This window comes from Aspergillus tanneri (genome assembly GCF_003426965.1).
Source record: "Aspergillus tanneri strain NIH1004 chromosome Unknown AapTan_5_pilon_pilon_pilon, whole genome shotgun sequence".
Classification (NCBI taxonomy): domain Eukaryota; kingdom Fungi; phylum Ascomycota; class Eurotiomycetes; order Eurotiales; family Aspergillaceae; genus Aspergillus; species Aspergillus tanneri.
In genome coordinates this window covers 2,329,527-2,344,498 of record NW_022984632.1, presented here as the reverse complement: position 1 = coordinate 2,344,498, position 14,972 = coordinate 2,329,527, and the positions used below count along the sequence as shown (strand labels likewise).

The 14,972-nt window shown below is 47.8% G+C and overlaps 5 protein-coding genes across 5 annotated transcripts; 2 read left to right on the top strand and 3 right to left on the bottom strand.

The window, feature by feature from the left end:
- Window positions 1-745: 745 nt before the first annotated feature.
- Window positions 746-1,500, bottom strand: ATNIH1004_010187 (uncharacterized protein; the record flags this gene model as incomplete). The annotated part of the gene is made up of 2 exons (XM_033574762.1): window positions 746-976; window positions 1,225-1,500. 2 exons carry the CDS (start codon window positions 1,498-1,500, stop codon window positions 746-748), a joined length of 507 nt encoding a protein of 168 aa, XP_033422780.1.
- A 2,616-nt stretch (window positions 1,501-4,116) lies between these two features.
- ATNIH1004_010186 (WW domain binding protein 11) lies at window positions 4,117-4,998 on the top strand (the record flags this gene model as incomplete). The annotated part of the gene is made up of 1 exon (XM_033574761.1): window positions 4,117-4,998. One exon carries the CDS (start codon window positions 4,117-4,119, stop codon window positions 4,996-4,998), a length of 882 nt encoding a protein of 293 aa, XP_033422779.1.
- An 819-nt stretch (window positions 4,999-5,817) lies between these two features.
- nimA (serine/threonine protein kinase nimA) lies at window positions 5,818-8,044 on the bottom strand (the record flags this gene model as incomplete). The annotated part of the gene is made up of 3 exons (XM_033574760.1): window positions 5,818-7,821; window positions 7,880-7,932; window positions 7,993-8,044. 3 exons carry the CDS (start codon window positions 8,042-8,044, stop codon window positions 5,818-5,820), a joined length of 2,109 nt encoding a protein of 702 aa, XP_033422778.1.
- A 637-nt stretch (window positions 8,045-8,681) lies between these two features.
- ATNIH1004_010184 (ankyrin repeat and BTB/POZ domain protein) lies at window positions 8,682-10,749 on the top strand (the record flags this gene model as incomplete). The annotated part of the gene is made up of 3 exons (XM_033574759.1): window positions 8,682-8,915; window positions 8,971-9,080; window positions 9,138-10,749. 3 exons carry the CDS (start codon window positions 8,682-8,684, stop codon window positions 10,747-10,749), a joined length of 1,956 nt encoding a protein of 651 aa, XP_033422777.1.
- A 1,420-nt stretch (window positions 10,750-12,169) lies between these two features.
- ATNIH1004_010183 (C2H2-type zinc finger protein) lies at window positions 12,170-13,194 on the bottom strand (the record flags this gene model as incomplete). Its single annotated transcript, XM_033574758.1, has 2 exons — window positions 12,170-12,897; window positions 12,960-13,194. The coding sequence occupies 2 exons, from the start codon at window positions 13,192-13,194 to the stop codon at window positions 12,170-12,172; spliced, it is 963 nt and encodes a 320-aa protein (XP_033422776.1).
- Window positions 13,195-14,972: the final 1,778 nt, after the last annotated feature.

The following is a 14,972-nucleotide window of genomic DNA, read 5'->3' as shown; positions in this document are numbered from 1 at the left end:
AAAATAACGCGAGTGATTGCATGTATTGTCAATACTGGAAGTGCGGTCGTTCAATAAAACATGGAGTCAGGCAGATTGGGGAATCGCAACGTGATACATGAGACGCCAAATCCAACGTCATAAAAGAAAGACACGGTCCGAAAAAAGCAATCAAATCGCCAAAAAGAATTGCTAAATACATAGTACCAAACAAAGGAACTCCCGGCTAGAAACACCGTGCTTATTCCTATTGGTTTTGGTTCAATATGAAATATACCCAAAAAAATTGCCGCGAGGCTAGTATCTCGGTCTTTAGATAAGGACCCTCTCCAAAGCACAAAGCTAGACGGACAAAGAAAATTAAATCAAGTTCAGGGTAGACTCATCTTGTCGATGGGCATTAAAATCATGCATGCTACTAAAGCAGCCTAAGTCGTAATATCACAGGGTCCGTGAGGACAATCGTGGTATATAAACACGTGACTCTTTTTTCTGAAGAGTTTGTTTTTGTCATTTTATTTTATTTTTTTTTTTAATAGCCGTGTTCGGTCGCGCTGGTTGTATCGTCTCAATTTTCAAGGTCGTCATAATCCAGGGGCATAATGGAATCGATAAGCATTAAATGGAGTGGATATGGTCGGGAAAAGGGAGCAAGGTCAGTGAGCAAAAGCCTCTGGGGCTAGAGAGTTGTTTTGGATGGGCTGCGAATTGAAGGAATATGAATGTAGGAACGTAGAGGTAGACGGATGGAAGCAATGGGTGCATGTTAACGTCTCCGACGGACAGCCTGGTCAAGACGCTGATCAAGGCCTTCTATTCGGCCACGATAAGCTTTCACAATTTCTCTGATGTGTCCAATCTTCGCCATCTCAGTTTCTAATTCATCAATTGAGGCCAGAATTGAGCGGGTACGGGCGATTTCAGCGTCGGCGTTGCGGATAACGTTTCCTGCGCGGTCGTAGCTATTTTGAAGAGACAGTTGCATTTGTTCCTCCAGCTGTAGAGAGTCAGAACCACGACCAGGACCGGTGTTACTATGACTATTTTATGCAAGGATGACAACTTCTGTGAAACATGTATGTTCCTAAATAGGAACTTGGAGACGACGGCGTAGGAACACCACATTATGATCCGGAAGAACATGATAAATAGAGCCCAACAAATCACAAAGAGAACGCGCAGATGAGACAATCGCTGAAACCATTGCGAAACAACAGAGGATGAGGGGGAAGATAAAACACATACATAATCGATGCGACTTCGAATCTGCTCTTGTAGCGCGTCTAACTGATGGGACAGTGCACGGAGACTCATAGGATCCAGCAACAATCGACCGTGACTGCTGGCGGCACTGGCGGCACGCGAACTGGAGTTGCTGGTTCGACCGGTCCCTCTGCCCCTGGAAACCCCATTGCCGGCATGGCCATTTTGAAGAGCAATCTGCTGCTGTTGCCGGAGGATCTGGATCTCGGAGGAAGTGAGGCCAAGCGAAGTGTCGGGAATCGAGGCTGATACGGACATTTGGTCCCGGCAGAGACATGCTCCAACCGCGACAGGAGTCTAGGAAGCGCCAGTCGATCTCGATGTGTAGAGATGGGACGGACCGAAGTTCATGATGATGACCGACACCAATGCAGGAAGTGGAAATCAGGGAGAAACGAGCAGGACAGAGAGAAAGAGAGAAGAGGGGGACCGATTTGACTTGGCACGATGATTCCTTTTTTTTTTTTTAATTATTTAATATTATTATTAATCTTTCCTTTTTCTTTTTCTTTTTCTTTTTCTCTCCTTTTTTTATGATGTCAATAATTCTTGACTTATTTTATTTTTCTCCTCCCTTCCTTTTGTTTTTACCCGTTCGATTTGATTCGTATTTTCGTACTGTGTTATCTTTTGGCCAAGGGAACAGGAACGTCTGTAAGAAAGCCACCCTCCAGAACTGGTACTTGGAGTGACATCAGGGGGAGATAAAGGAGAGAGAAAGAAAGGGAGGGAGAGAAGGGCGGAGGAGGGGGAGAAGAAGAGGGATGATGGTGTGAGGAAAGGCGCCCCGATTGAGGAAAACGGATTGTCGGCGGTACAATACTAACTAAACAGATAGAAGGCGGATTTCCTCGTGAATGGACCGGGGTTACACGGACAGTCGGGAAATCGATCTGAGACGGGGATGAGAATGGGCTGAATAGATGTTCTTCGGGGAGGAAGAGGGTGTGATAGACGAGAAGACACCCTGGATGCACGGGCAACAGGATACTTACATAGAATTAGCCCTTAAGTAGGTAGAATCTGTTGTTATTATCTTGATATCGAGGTATCCCGTAGTCTAGTTACTTTTCGATACCAAAATACCGTACAAGGAATTGCCTCACCGGGTTTAGCATCTTGTGTCTTCCCTGATTTAGTTAAGCCCTTGCTGTTCTACGAACACGCAATGTCAGTCCAGTTTATGCGTCATTGCAGGCATTGCTTTCCGATTTTGGTAGCATACAACGGTTCTCTCTGGTTCAGGAGTGTGGAATAGATCCCATTCTATGGAGTACTAAGATGGACAGTCCTCCGTGAGTTCGAGCGCCAGCCTAATTAGGTATACAGGAAAGGAGGCAGGAGTATGTAGAAATACAACTGTTGTTGAATGTTCGGCCTACTCCGGATATCTGGGGGTCAACATCGAGCTTGGTTCACCTATAGTTGTATATTCACGGAAAGGGGTTAAACTTCGTGGAGCTACATCGCATGGAGCGCTCTCATCTCCAAAAATAAAAATAAAAAAAACAAAAAAAGACACACCGATATTCCATTCAAGACCATTTCCTGCATTCGATCTCGTGGGCAGGAATTCTCTCCCTGTTGATCGGTTGCAACGGACACGATCTGCACAGGCCGTTTTCAAATCGACTCTTCGATATGTCAAATTCCTCTGCATGCAAATGACCACCCCCCACGCCTTCCTTTCCCTTCCTTTCGATCAACCATTTGTCGCGCAATTGTTGCTTTCTGAAATACGCATGGTCGTTTGAAACCACAGGTCCTCTCCCATGGATGTTCCTCTGGGTTTGATTGAAGACATGAAGTACATATGTACAAGAAACCCATCATCTATCGCAGGACAGGCAACCTTGCAGAATAGAACAAACAGCCGTCGTGCCAGGTACAACAGATCCAATAGAAGCGTGGCAGATCACGAGATATCGAATGATGTACGACAGGTGGTGTCATGCGGCAAATGATTTCGTAGGGATTTTGGCCCGAGTCCAGCGAAAACGTACTCCGTCGCGTATCACCGTCAGATATGCCTGCTTATTCGAGGAACAATGAGTCTCCTGGCCTGACCGAGTAGAAACTGAGGCACATATGTCCGGGTAACTTCAGCGGACCATATTGCCCGGAGCCCTGTTTGCCAATACAAAGGCAAAGCAAAGCAACGCAGTAAACCCATTTGGGTTTATCACTTCCCTAGTCCTCACATTTAAGTAAGCTTCCAGGGACGGTTCGATGACCAAAGCCTTTCAATGTGATGGATAGAAGTGCAAGATAGCCAATTGGGAATCCAATCGACTTCTTCCCTTTTCCTCCCCACCCGCCGATCGCGATCTCACCGCCCCCAGATTCGCCGCATGTTAGCGCTTCTGCAAACGCCCTCCAAAACCGTCCTTTCCGTCCTATCAGTGCGCTATTCTCAGCTTCTCGCGAGACAAGGAACCTGACCTAAAACCCGCTGCCCAACCTGTGAGGCTAGGGCCCTGCATAGTGTAGCTTCAACTGCTGATTGGCTTTTTTAGTTCGGTTTTGGAGAGACGACTGTTCCTAATCGAAGTTTCGGCTTTGCTCTCGGCTTGTAAGTACACAGTATACTAGTTATACTCCCTTTATTTATTATTTATTATTCTTTTCTTAGTCACGAAGGATCAACGTTATGTTATCCTTTGAGTGAATGATGCATGAGATTTTATGGGATTTTGCTAACGATTCAGACATTCTAGCCGTATAAGTGTAATCCAACGTCAAACATCAAATATTCCTCAGACAGACATATCCAACAGTTAATCTGATCGTACCCAACGACCCTCAAACAACACCTACCTCAAAACTCCAAAGACCCCATCCTCAACCCTGAGACAAAGAAAAAACAAATCTACCATGCCAAAAGACAAAGACCGCACCGTTAACCCCGCCCTAGCACAGCGCAAACTCGAGAAACAAAAAACACTCAAGAAAAGCAAATCCGAGGCGCTGGCCCGCCGAAACGAGAAACTCGCACGACGTAACCCGGAGCGCATCCAACGACAAATCAACGACATAAAGTCACTAGAAGAGTCTGGCCAACAGCTACGACCACGCGAGAAAGAACTCCTGGAGGCTCTGGAGCGGGATCTGCGCGCCGTACAGAAGGCCCGAGAAGCGCTGGGTGACAAGGCACCGAAGTTCGAGGGCTCCGGACCGGGACCGGGACGACGGGGAGGGTTCCACGGCGACTACCAGAGAGGAGGTGGAGACGGGGGTGTACTAGGGAAGAGACGGAGGGATGGAGGACGGGACAGTGAGAGCAGTGAGACAGATGAGGAGGTGAGGAGGATCCCTATGCCGCGGGATACGCCGCCGCCTATCCCTCGACAGTATCAAAAAAGAAGACACGGGGATGCAGCTGGCGCTGGCGGTGCTCGTGGGCCGCATGCTCTTCCGGCGAAACCAGCTGTGGTGGAGTCTAAGACAGTGTACGAGGCGAAGCCAGAGATTAAGGATCTACGACAGGAGGCCGTCAATAAATTCATTCCGGCAGCCGTGAGGGCCAAACAGGAAGCTATCCGAGGCCAAGGAAAGCTATTGGAGCCGGAGGAAATGGATAAGCTGGAGAAAGCAGGTTATAATGCGGGCCCAGCACATAAAATAGAAAACCAAGTCACGAGTCAGGATGGTGCCGATGATGATGATAACCAGCAACGGTTATTAGAGGAGGAAAAGCGCTTCAACCAGGAATTGAGGTCGGTGCAGATTGAAGAGGTTGAAGACGAAGAGGCGTAAACACATCAACCCCATTTTTTCTACATTGAATGTCTTTTCGAAGGCTTCGAAGACATAGACCTGTAAACTACACGTTCCGGAGTGCATCTACGCCATCCACAAAATAAAGTAATTCCAGACCATGAAATAGCTATTCCGCGATTCTATAGCAGAACTCACAAGAAGAGATAACAAAATCTGTATGTACTTACATACGCAAGACCCTTTAACACGCCTAACCCAAGAGAGCCTCCAAATTAGCGCCGCTCGTCGAATCCCCAGAAAGAAGACAGCAGAAAGGAGAAAAAGGAAATTGTATGGTCCAAGGTGAAACGAGTGACAGGCCTTGGAAGCAATCTGACTCTCGAAGGAACCCAGATCTTCCAGGGGAATGTGAATGGAATCCTGGACCGAAAAGCTATCAAGGGAAAAAAACAACAGAACAAGAAGCCGGCTGTCAGATGCAAATAACTGTACAGTATTCCAAGGAGCAAGAGAGAAAAGAAAAAGAAACCAGGACATCACGGCATGACAACAAAGGAATGAGTGGTTAGGTCTCAGTGTGGTACTCAAAAAAAGATGTGGCACGAGGAAAATGCATCGAGGATCCATGTCTCGCATGGTCAACTGCGCTTCTGAAAATGCACTACACCCAGGGCTTAACTCCAAAAACATGTAATTATTAAGGTATGAGGACGCGAGAGATTAAAGCATGCTAGACACCGAGGGTATGCCTGCGTCCCTTGCAATCGTAAAAAGTTTCCACGGATCAACCAGCGGAAAAAGCATGCATATTTGATAACGAAGTTTCGAACAGGGGGGCGATAAACTCCGGCTGAATCACCTCAAGTTGCGGATAACCTTTCTCCCTCGAGCCAGGAAAGGACTAGGCATGTCATCCTTCTCGGGATCCCACACAGCAGGGGGATCAACCTCGGTTGACTTCATGCCTGAGGTAGCACGGGGGTCACTAGCACATCGCTTGAATTCATCAATAGGCCGGCCACCAGCCCGTGCTTGGGCCAGCTCGACCAGGGTTCTACCACCCATGTTGCGCTGCATCACGGCTTTGAACATCTCCTCACCACCGCCGTTGGCCTTGGAAGGGGGCTGCTTCGTGTTCGACTTGCGGGTTGGCGATCCAGCATCAGCAGCCAGATTCGCCGATGACTGAATCTTCGACAGGCGTCTGTGTGGCGATTTTGATTTTTGCTCTCCCTGACGACCGTCGGATTGACCCGATATCTGGGGCAATCTGGATGGATTTGGGGGGAAAAGAGTTGGCTGGGTGCTCAGCTTCTGCATCATCGCAGCAGTGTTTTGACGAAGGAGAGGCCGGGCCGGAGCCTTGAAAGGATCGGGTTTGACTTTAGGCCGCGTTGGCGAGGGTAGGTCCGGAGTATCATCTTCATCATCGGAGTATGCCAGCGTGGGCTCCCATTTGGCTCGGTGTCGCTCGGCTTCCGCAAAGATGTTCTTTCCGGTGGATGTTGCCGAAGTGCGACGAGGGGACAACGAAAGCGATGCAATAGACATCGGGGATGGCTCGGCCATCTGCACATCAACAGGCGATTCCACTATAGTTTTAGAACGATTGAAAGGCGTACGTGTTTCCTTTTTTGGTGGCTTGTTAGCCAATGGCGATTCTATAGACAACTGGCTGATATCCGTGGTTGAGGGGAAATCCGTGTCATCGCTGTTACAGATAGAGGACTGGGAGCCTCGATGGCTTGACCGACTTGACCGGAAGGCGGGTTCGTCTCTGAAGATGCCATTCCGCTTGAGTTTCTCAACTTCCAAGGCCACTCTTTCCTGGACCTCAAACTCGAACCTCTTCCGAAGCTTCTCGAGCTCATTTTGCACCTGGCGGTCAATCTCCAAACGTGCCTTAACTTCCCATTCTCGACGTATGGTATTTTCGAGCTCAGTCTTCATCTGCTGTTTCTCTTTTTCGAGTTTGGAAAGCGCTTGCTCCACGTCCTTAGACTTCTGGAAGGCCGACTCCTCACGCTTTCGAAGGACCTTGCCAAGGTCGGCAACTTCCTTCTCTTTGCGCATCAGGCGGATAATGGGGAGGTTGATCAAAGTGGCCGTGTCAGGGCGATGGTCAGGGTTAACACGCAGACAGCTAGCGATGACATTTTTTAGTTCTGGGGAGTAGAAATCGGGCAAAGAAGCAAATTTCCCCTCGCGGATTTTCTGGATGAGTTGGATATGGGTTCTGGCATTGAAAGGGGGCTCCCTCTGGCAAAGCTCGTACATGATACAGCCGACGGCCCAAATATCAGAGCGGAACGTGTATTTCTCCGCAGCACATATCTCAGGTGACATGTAGAACGGAGTGCCGACGTACGTCGAAGCAAAGTCGTGGGAGTGCATCACCTTAGAGAGGCCGAAGTCACCTAGCTTGACCGTGTTGTCGCTTCCAAGAAATATATTCTCCGGCTTGAGGTCACGGTGCAAAATTGTCATCTGGGCTTGCTTGCCCTTGAGACCTGATTGTTTCGGAGCTGGTCCCAGTATATTTGATCCCACCTCGGCTGGATCGGCCCCATAATGGCAACGGTAAAGCGCCGTCACCAGCTGCGACAAGATACGCCAAACAAACTCCTCTTCAGCATATTTGTTTGTCTTCTTGAGGTTCTTAATGACCATGCTGAGATCACCGCCACCACAGTATTCCATGTATAAGTATAAATCTTGGCTTGCCTTGAGGTGCTCGCGGTGGTAGTAGGCCACAATATTCGGGTGTCGGAGAGAGCTCAGGATATTGAACTCCGCAGTCAACTGCTCCCGCTCCTTCTGAGACATCTTGATGTAGTTGATTTCTTTGCGACAGAGTATCTAGAGAACGCCACTTGTTAGAAAGAGCATACTTGATAAAGTGTTTTTGGATCCTCACGAAGCCATCCTGCTTCCTTTTAACTTTGCGAATAATACCGAAGGAGCCGCAACCTGAAGAGAGTTAGTTTCGCCGACTATTGATAGCAAATAGAGAGATGATTTTCCACTTACCGATCTTCTCCAGAATCTCATACTTGTCTGCCTCCGCCAGTGCAATTGCCATTGTGGCCGTTAAGGAGGGAGTTTAAGCCACTGGCAGGAAATCGGGGTTTAGGTTGGGGTCGATTGAGAGGAAGTCGAGAGAGAGGTAGGAGAGGAGATGAGGTCTAGCTCATTTACAACTTGATTGCGGGGATGTGAATCTGTACTGTTAGTAGTTGTCGTGGTCAATCCTGGACATGGAAGCAGTGTGGTAGATTTAAAGAAGCAAGCAGTAGTCTATGCAACGGATTGGAAATGTTTAGTTCGAGCATTGTTGCTGAGCAACGACCACCACCGTGACCCTATGCTTCATCCAGCAGGCGGTGGAATGGGGCGGTGTAGCTCACCGTGCGTCGCCAAAGGCTCCTGTCTGTTTTCTTTGTTCACATCCCTCACCCGCATGCATTGGCAGCTCTGCAAATAGACCCTGGATGAGTGCTAGCATCAGATATAAGGCAATGTATTGCATCCCAGCTGTGATTCTTGGCGTGAAATGCTGCAAGGACTTGGGGTTTGTTGCATTGATCCGCACTACCCCTTAAAGACTTTCTCGGCGCTGGTCTTTCCACGTGATCACTTATCGATAACGATGGCGACCCATTTGCGTCCCGCACTCCGCAGTCCTCCCGACAGTCAATCTCAACCACAGACAACTCACAATGCCTGGACAGCCTGTGTTCCGTAAGGATCAATTGGAGATTAGCTTGCATAATGAAAAGCAGCTGATTAAGGAGGGAACAATCAAGGATGACAACCCTCTGGATCTTAGCCAACCATTTCGGGAACTTTGTGATGCTTGTCGTAAGGGGGACTTGAAAGTTTGTCAAGAGAAGATCACAGAGGGGGTTAATATTAATGCTCGAGATCCCTATGACTATACCCCCTTGATTCTGGTGAGTGATTTGAAGCTGAATGGCAAACATCGAACAGCTGTTAGTCTTGGACCAGTTAGTGACAGGGAATTGCGGCCAGGCAAGCCTCTGTGGCCATTACGAAGTGGTCCGGTTGCTTCTTGAATCGGGTGCGTTGTGTGAGCGCGATACATTCCAAGGTGAAAGGTATTTCCCTTCTACTCGCACTCTTTGGTCTCCACTAATACCTGAATGCATGTGTAGGTGTCTATATAATGCGCTAAATGACCGTATACGAAATTTACTGCTTGAATACGACTATTCGAAGTCTACCGACCCACTTCAACCCCTTGCCGCCCATATCACGTCGCTTCTTACGCGGGATCACCCTAGGACGTCCGATATCGTGGTGACGGCGGCAGATGAGTCGCTCTATTTGCATAAATTCATCCTGGCTGCACGATCACCCTATTTCCGGAACAAGCTGGAAGCTTCTCCTGAGACGGGAACCTGGAAACTTCCTAGTACGATACCACCACAGGCGTTTGGTGCGGCCATTAAGTATCTGTATTTTGGAGAAGCCCCTCGTGATTTGAGGAGCGGGCCCGGGACTGGGTTCACAGAGTCTGAGGTTTTTGTGGGAATTGATAAAATCGCAAAGTACCTGGAGATTAACACCCTGTTAGACAGTATTTTGGAAAGCGGAGACCGACGATTAGCCAGGCAGAGGAGGACTTTGGAAATCGCCAAGGGCAGAGATCACTTGGAGGAATGGTTCCGAACGAATGTCCTCCGGAATAAGATTGTGGTTGAAACGTCCAAGGCCGACGAGGTAAAATGGGATCACAACAATGCCATCTTCGCAGATGTTCTTCTCCGGTCTGATGAACTACCTGAAGATGTAGACGAGGCAAATGGCACTGCTTCACAGCAGGATGAGGGTGCCAATTCTAGCACCATCCCAATTGGTCCAGTGGGAAAACAATCAACTCGAAGATCGGTCATATTTCCCTGTCATCGGGCGATGCTCCTGCGATCGGATTTTTTCCTTACCATGTTCTCCTCCTCTTTCCGTGAAGCCCACCTGAAAGAACATTTGAACATGATTTCAGTGGACTGCTCTCCGGAAGTCCTGGAGATAGTGCTTACTTTCCTTTATACAGAAAGGGCCGACTTTCCTCTTGATATTGCCGTTGATGTCCTGTTTGCCGCTGATATGCTATTCATCGAGAAGCTCAAGACAAAAGCAGCCATTGTGATCAGTACGCTTGGAAGCGGCGACATGTCGCAGGCAGAAGCTGCCAAGACACGTGGAACAAATGAAGAAGACGACCTGGATATATATGCAATCATACATGCGGCATGGATGACCCGGGTTCAGCGACTGGAGGAATTCGTGGCCCGATATCTGGCATATAGGCTGGAAGCACACATTGATTCTCCCGAATTCTCCGAGTTGATCCAAGAGTCAGCGTCTCGGATCCAAGGAAGACAAGAGACCGACTCCATCGAGCTGCTGGATGATATCCGGTTCTATCTAGGAGAGCGTTTCAGGCTACGGTTTGACGACGCTGGGCTTGAAGAGATGATGGTAGAGGACACCCGACAGCAAATACAAGCGACTGATGAGAATGTTGAGAAAGTCGCGGGCGGAGTAGAAGCGATCCAACTCTCGAAGGAGCACGACAACAATGACGTAGACTCCGCCAACACAGCACTAGAACAGTCAACCCAGACAAGACCAGGCCACGCTCCTATCATCCGGACCTTGGATGGTGAGATCGCGGGAGACGAATTCACCAAGGACGCGATTAACTACGAGATTCTCATGGCCAAGCTCGACAAGATCCTGGAGAACCTGAACCTGGATGCTTGAGCGGGAGGATATAATATGGATAACGACCAGCGATAAACGACTGACGAACTTCACACAGAAGGTATATACAAAACCGCACATAAAGTTATACATAGAATGGTAGAAATGAGACAAACGGATATTGCTCAAATGTCCTCGTCCCCTTGGAGCACACATACGAGGATCGTAGACCCTAAATATGAGATTTTCGGTAACTGACTAACCCCATCACATCAATCTCAGTCAGTACCAATTTTAAGAACCAACTTAATATCCCAAACTCAACCACAGTCGTGGAAACCCCCCCCCCCCCCAAAAAAAATAATTACAATCACACTTTATCTGATTAAAAATACCTACCAACCCAAGACGTACTTACGTACATAATCCACTCCAATAAAGTATAATCTCCAAGGAGCACCAACAAGAGCAATAATCATGCCTAGCTAGGTATATCAATGGCTGTAACCAATGAGCGAGATCAGACCAAGAACTTGGCTTGGCTAGGCAACTTCCTATTGCGGCCGCAAATTCGTAACGAGCTTGAAACTCTAGTGAGCTGCCAATTGAAACAGCATCGATCCAAAATTAGATGGGTGGTTGAGTGAAACGAAGAGAACTCCAGGGGTTCAGTCTAGGAAAAAATTTGTATATAACTATGTCCCTAGTGTGTGCTATGCATGTATAGTATAGTATACAGGGAAAGGAATAGACAAGCCGAGAGTAGCCTTTTAACGAGGGAGTAGCAAAATTAGTCCTACGGAGTAAGAATATTTTGTATGTATTTGTTTGTGTAGGGTTTGGGTTTATACTGAGGATAAGGACGCACAAGTAGATCATTAATGGTTTATAATGTATTGTTCGGGTCCAGGTTATTTGTATGATCAAGCTGAACTTAAAGAATGTGGAGTTACATAGATACTAGACTCTAGAGGAAAACATAAAGTATACACGTCACACTGATCTAAAGAGCCTGTCCTAAGAGTCTGTTTAAGAGTCATAGAAATATAACGAAGAGACTTAAGAGTATACAATTCTAAGGTCATGTCACATCAATTGGTAAGACAAAGGAAATGACAAAAAAAATGTAGAAACTGTTAAAACGGCCCAGAAGAGAGCAACAAGACTCCGACGTCGATGCTTCTTTATAGTCTTGTTTCTCTTATCTCCCAAACCGGTCTCCCATTCCAGCGACGCCTCTGCTCCCTTTAATATAAAAATCGTTCAATCAAATGTACATGAAAAGAAAAGAAGCAAGTCAATCCATGTTAACTTCCAAGACACCTTATTCCCTGAGAATGTCAGGGGAAATAAAAAACAAGAACAAAAGGGTATCATAAAAGAATAGGAACAACAGTCGCTGGTTTAATAGCAAGATTTCATATCTGCTTTTTTTTTCCCTGTTATTTTTTTTTCAGATAGGAAAATAATTCCCACTAAGCTATACCATAGCTGTGGTAACTGGCCGACCAGTGTGACAACCCCGTTCATGACGCTTCATGTTGCTCCTCACACTGAAAGCCTTGCCACATCCTGCATGTGTGCAGCGGAAGGGCTTTTCTCCTGTGTGGCTGTGCGAGTGGATGCGGAGACTGGAGGGGCGGGAGAAGGCTTTGTGGCATGTGCGACAGATGTAGCGATCATGGTTCTGTTGGAACGGCGCCGCGCTAGAAGGGGGAAAGTAATGATGATGTTGCCAGGCGGGGTTACCTGGGCTTATCAATTGCGGTGTGGATGATGGCGCTTGTGCGGACATGCTTCCCGTACTCTGGTAGGTGGTACCTGACGATCCAGGCCTTGAAAAATACATAGTGGAAGATGCCGGGGGGTCGACAGGAGAAGAGTATGAGGAGACACTCGGGGCAGGGGAGATGTAAGGACCACTGGATGCATGATGAACCGAGCCCTGACTGGAGACGGAAGACCTTTCCGTAGGGCTAGGAAGCGTCATTTGGGGTTGCGCATATGGTTCAACCTTGCAGTTGGTGATGACGGAGGCTGAGGAAGCTGAAGGAGAGTGGCCGTTGCTGTGGAAGCCGGAGCCAGGACGCAATGGTGGCGTAGGCGGCATGTTGTTTTGAGGTCTGGTTGGTGTGATGGCCTCCTGGGCCTTACTTTGGGTTTGGTTCTCTGATTCCCCATGGAACGGCGGTGTAGTTCTTTGGCGCTCTGAAGAGACATTGTTAGGAACATTCAATTGTGACAAACTCTGTGGGATTTGGAATCCATACTTGCTGCATGCACTGAGGCACCATCCGCGCTTTGTAGAAGCGAGTTAATAGAAGGGAGAGAACACTTGGATAGATCTTCCACCGGCGGGGAAAGAGGAGGTCGCGGCATCCGCGAGTATAGTGATGGAACTTGAGGGAAGTATGAGTCGGTGGGAACAGGGCTGTAGGAAGCGCTGGACTTGAGAGGATAGAAGGGATCTGGTCCCGGCGGGGTGATAAGATCTGCGAGATCCATGATGTAAGGTGCCAGAAGAAAGTAGGCGGTATGGTCCGTCTATAGGAGAAGTATGTGGAAGTAGAGGGACAAGAGGCGGAGAAAGGAAAGGAGAAGAGAGAGCGAGATGAGGCCAGAGATATATATTAAGTGGCTACAGGCGAACCATATATGAGATTAGGTAGGGTAGGCGGCGAACAGGCAATTTCAAGACCCAATCCGAATTCACTTTCACGTTAAGGTACAAGTGGGGTGGGAGATGGGAACAGGGGGGAGAAGAACGGGGTTTATAGACAAAGAACGAAGAGGAGGATTTGCTGGGCCAGGTGGGGAGCAGGGAATAATAATTAAATTATTATGATGATGATTATCTTTTTTTTATTTTATTTTTTTCTTGGTATGGGAACGCTAATAAATTAAAACTGGGAGAAAAAAAAAAAGAAAAAAGGAGGATCGATCCATATGTTAATTATAGCTGGGCGGGTATACTCCGTTGTCGTAAACGAGGAGATGCGCGGAGGTTAACCTGATCAGTATAGGCCTGATTAACTGAGAAGCAGAAACGGGAGATTTTCCGATATATCTGCTCCCTTCGACTGGCTTTTATGCTGCTATTTCCTACTGATCATTATGATTCAACATGCATCATTATCCTCTACGCAAAAGTCCATGAACACTCCGTCCATAGATAACTCGTAGAGGGCCTAAAACTATCCATGGTTGTATGGTACGGTAAATCGACAAATACGTAGGGAGCAAAGAATGAATTATTTTGCGCCCAGAGTGGCCACTAACTGGAGTCAAATTGGGAAAGACTGATACCTCCGTTCCAAAGCTTAATTAATGGCCAGTGGCATGGTACACGCGATGTGTTCCCTTTTTTTTTTTCTTGGTTGTGTTTCTCGGATACGGTATGGTATCTGTCCGTATGGAACGGAGCTAGGATGATTTGCCATTAGTAGGTATTGTTTTTGGTAGCCTCGACGAGAGCTAAAAAAACGTGTCTCCTCGCCGCCGCCGCCCGCCCCAGATGGAGGTTATTGGTTCGTCAGGGCTATCCCTCCTCCTAAGTGCTATTGATTCATTCTCCTTTGCTCCATAGAATTTAAATTTATTTCCTTTCATTGTTTTATTTTTTAGATGGTTCAGGGTTTGCCCACGAACCCTTGGAAGGCTGTCTGTCTCAGGATTGGAACAGTAGGAATTCGGCCCCCCAGTCTAACAATCTCAGCCAAGACTAGTTTCCAGAAGAGGTAAATTCCCCAAAATCCTCAGAGGAGGCAACCTGAGGATCAACCTCACCTCCTGACTACGTAACCGCCTCGTACACAGATCGGCTGGTGGGCAACGGTACTTTCGGGGCTCGGCTACAGCAAGTCTAGCGCTAGTGCAGATCCACGGACACCTTTCCTCCTCTATCATGCGTCGGGAGACAGTCAATCATCGATCATCATTAATCAATCATGGGGATGAAAAACGAAACGAAACGGAACGAAACTATGGGATCCCACCCTACGTAAGTATTACCGTCCCTGGCTTACTAATTAATTATTAATCTACACCCATCCCGTGGATCAGTCTCTATCCCTGAGGTTTACCTGTCACAACGATCCCATGCCCCATAAACGGCTGATCGTTGCCGCACGATCACACTCTGCTGAGAACCTGATCTCATGCTCTAAGTCTCTAACAAGAATTCCTGTAGATCTTCGGTGGCCAGTAAAGCTCGGCGTCGCACTGAGCTGGGTGTTACAGTGGTACCGTAGCAGTTGTCCTTGGCTGGAAGCAACCTCTTTCCA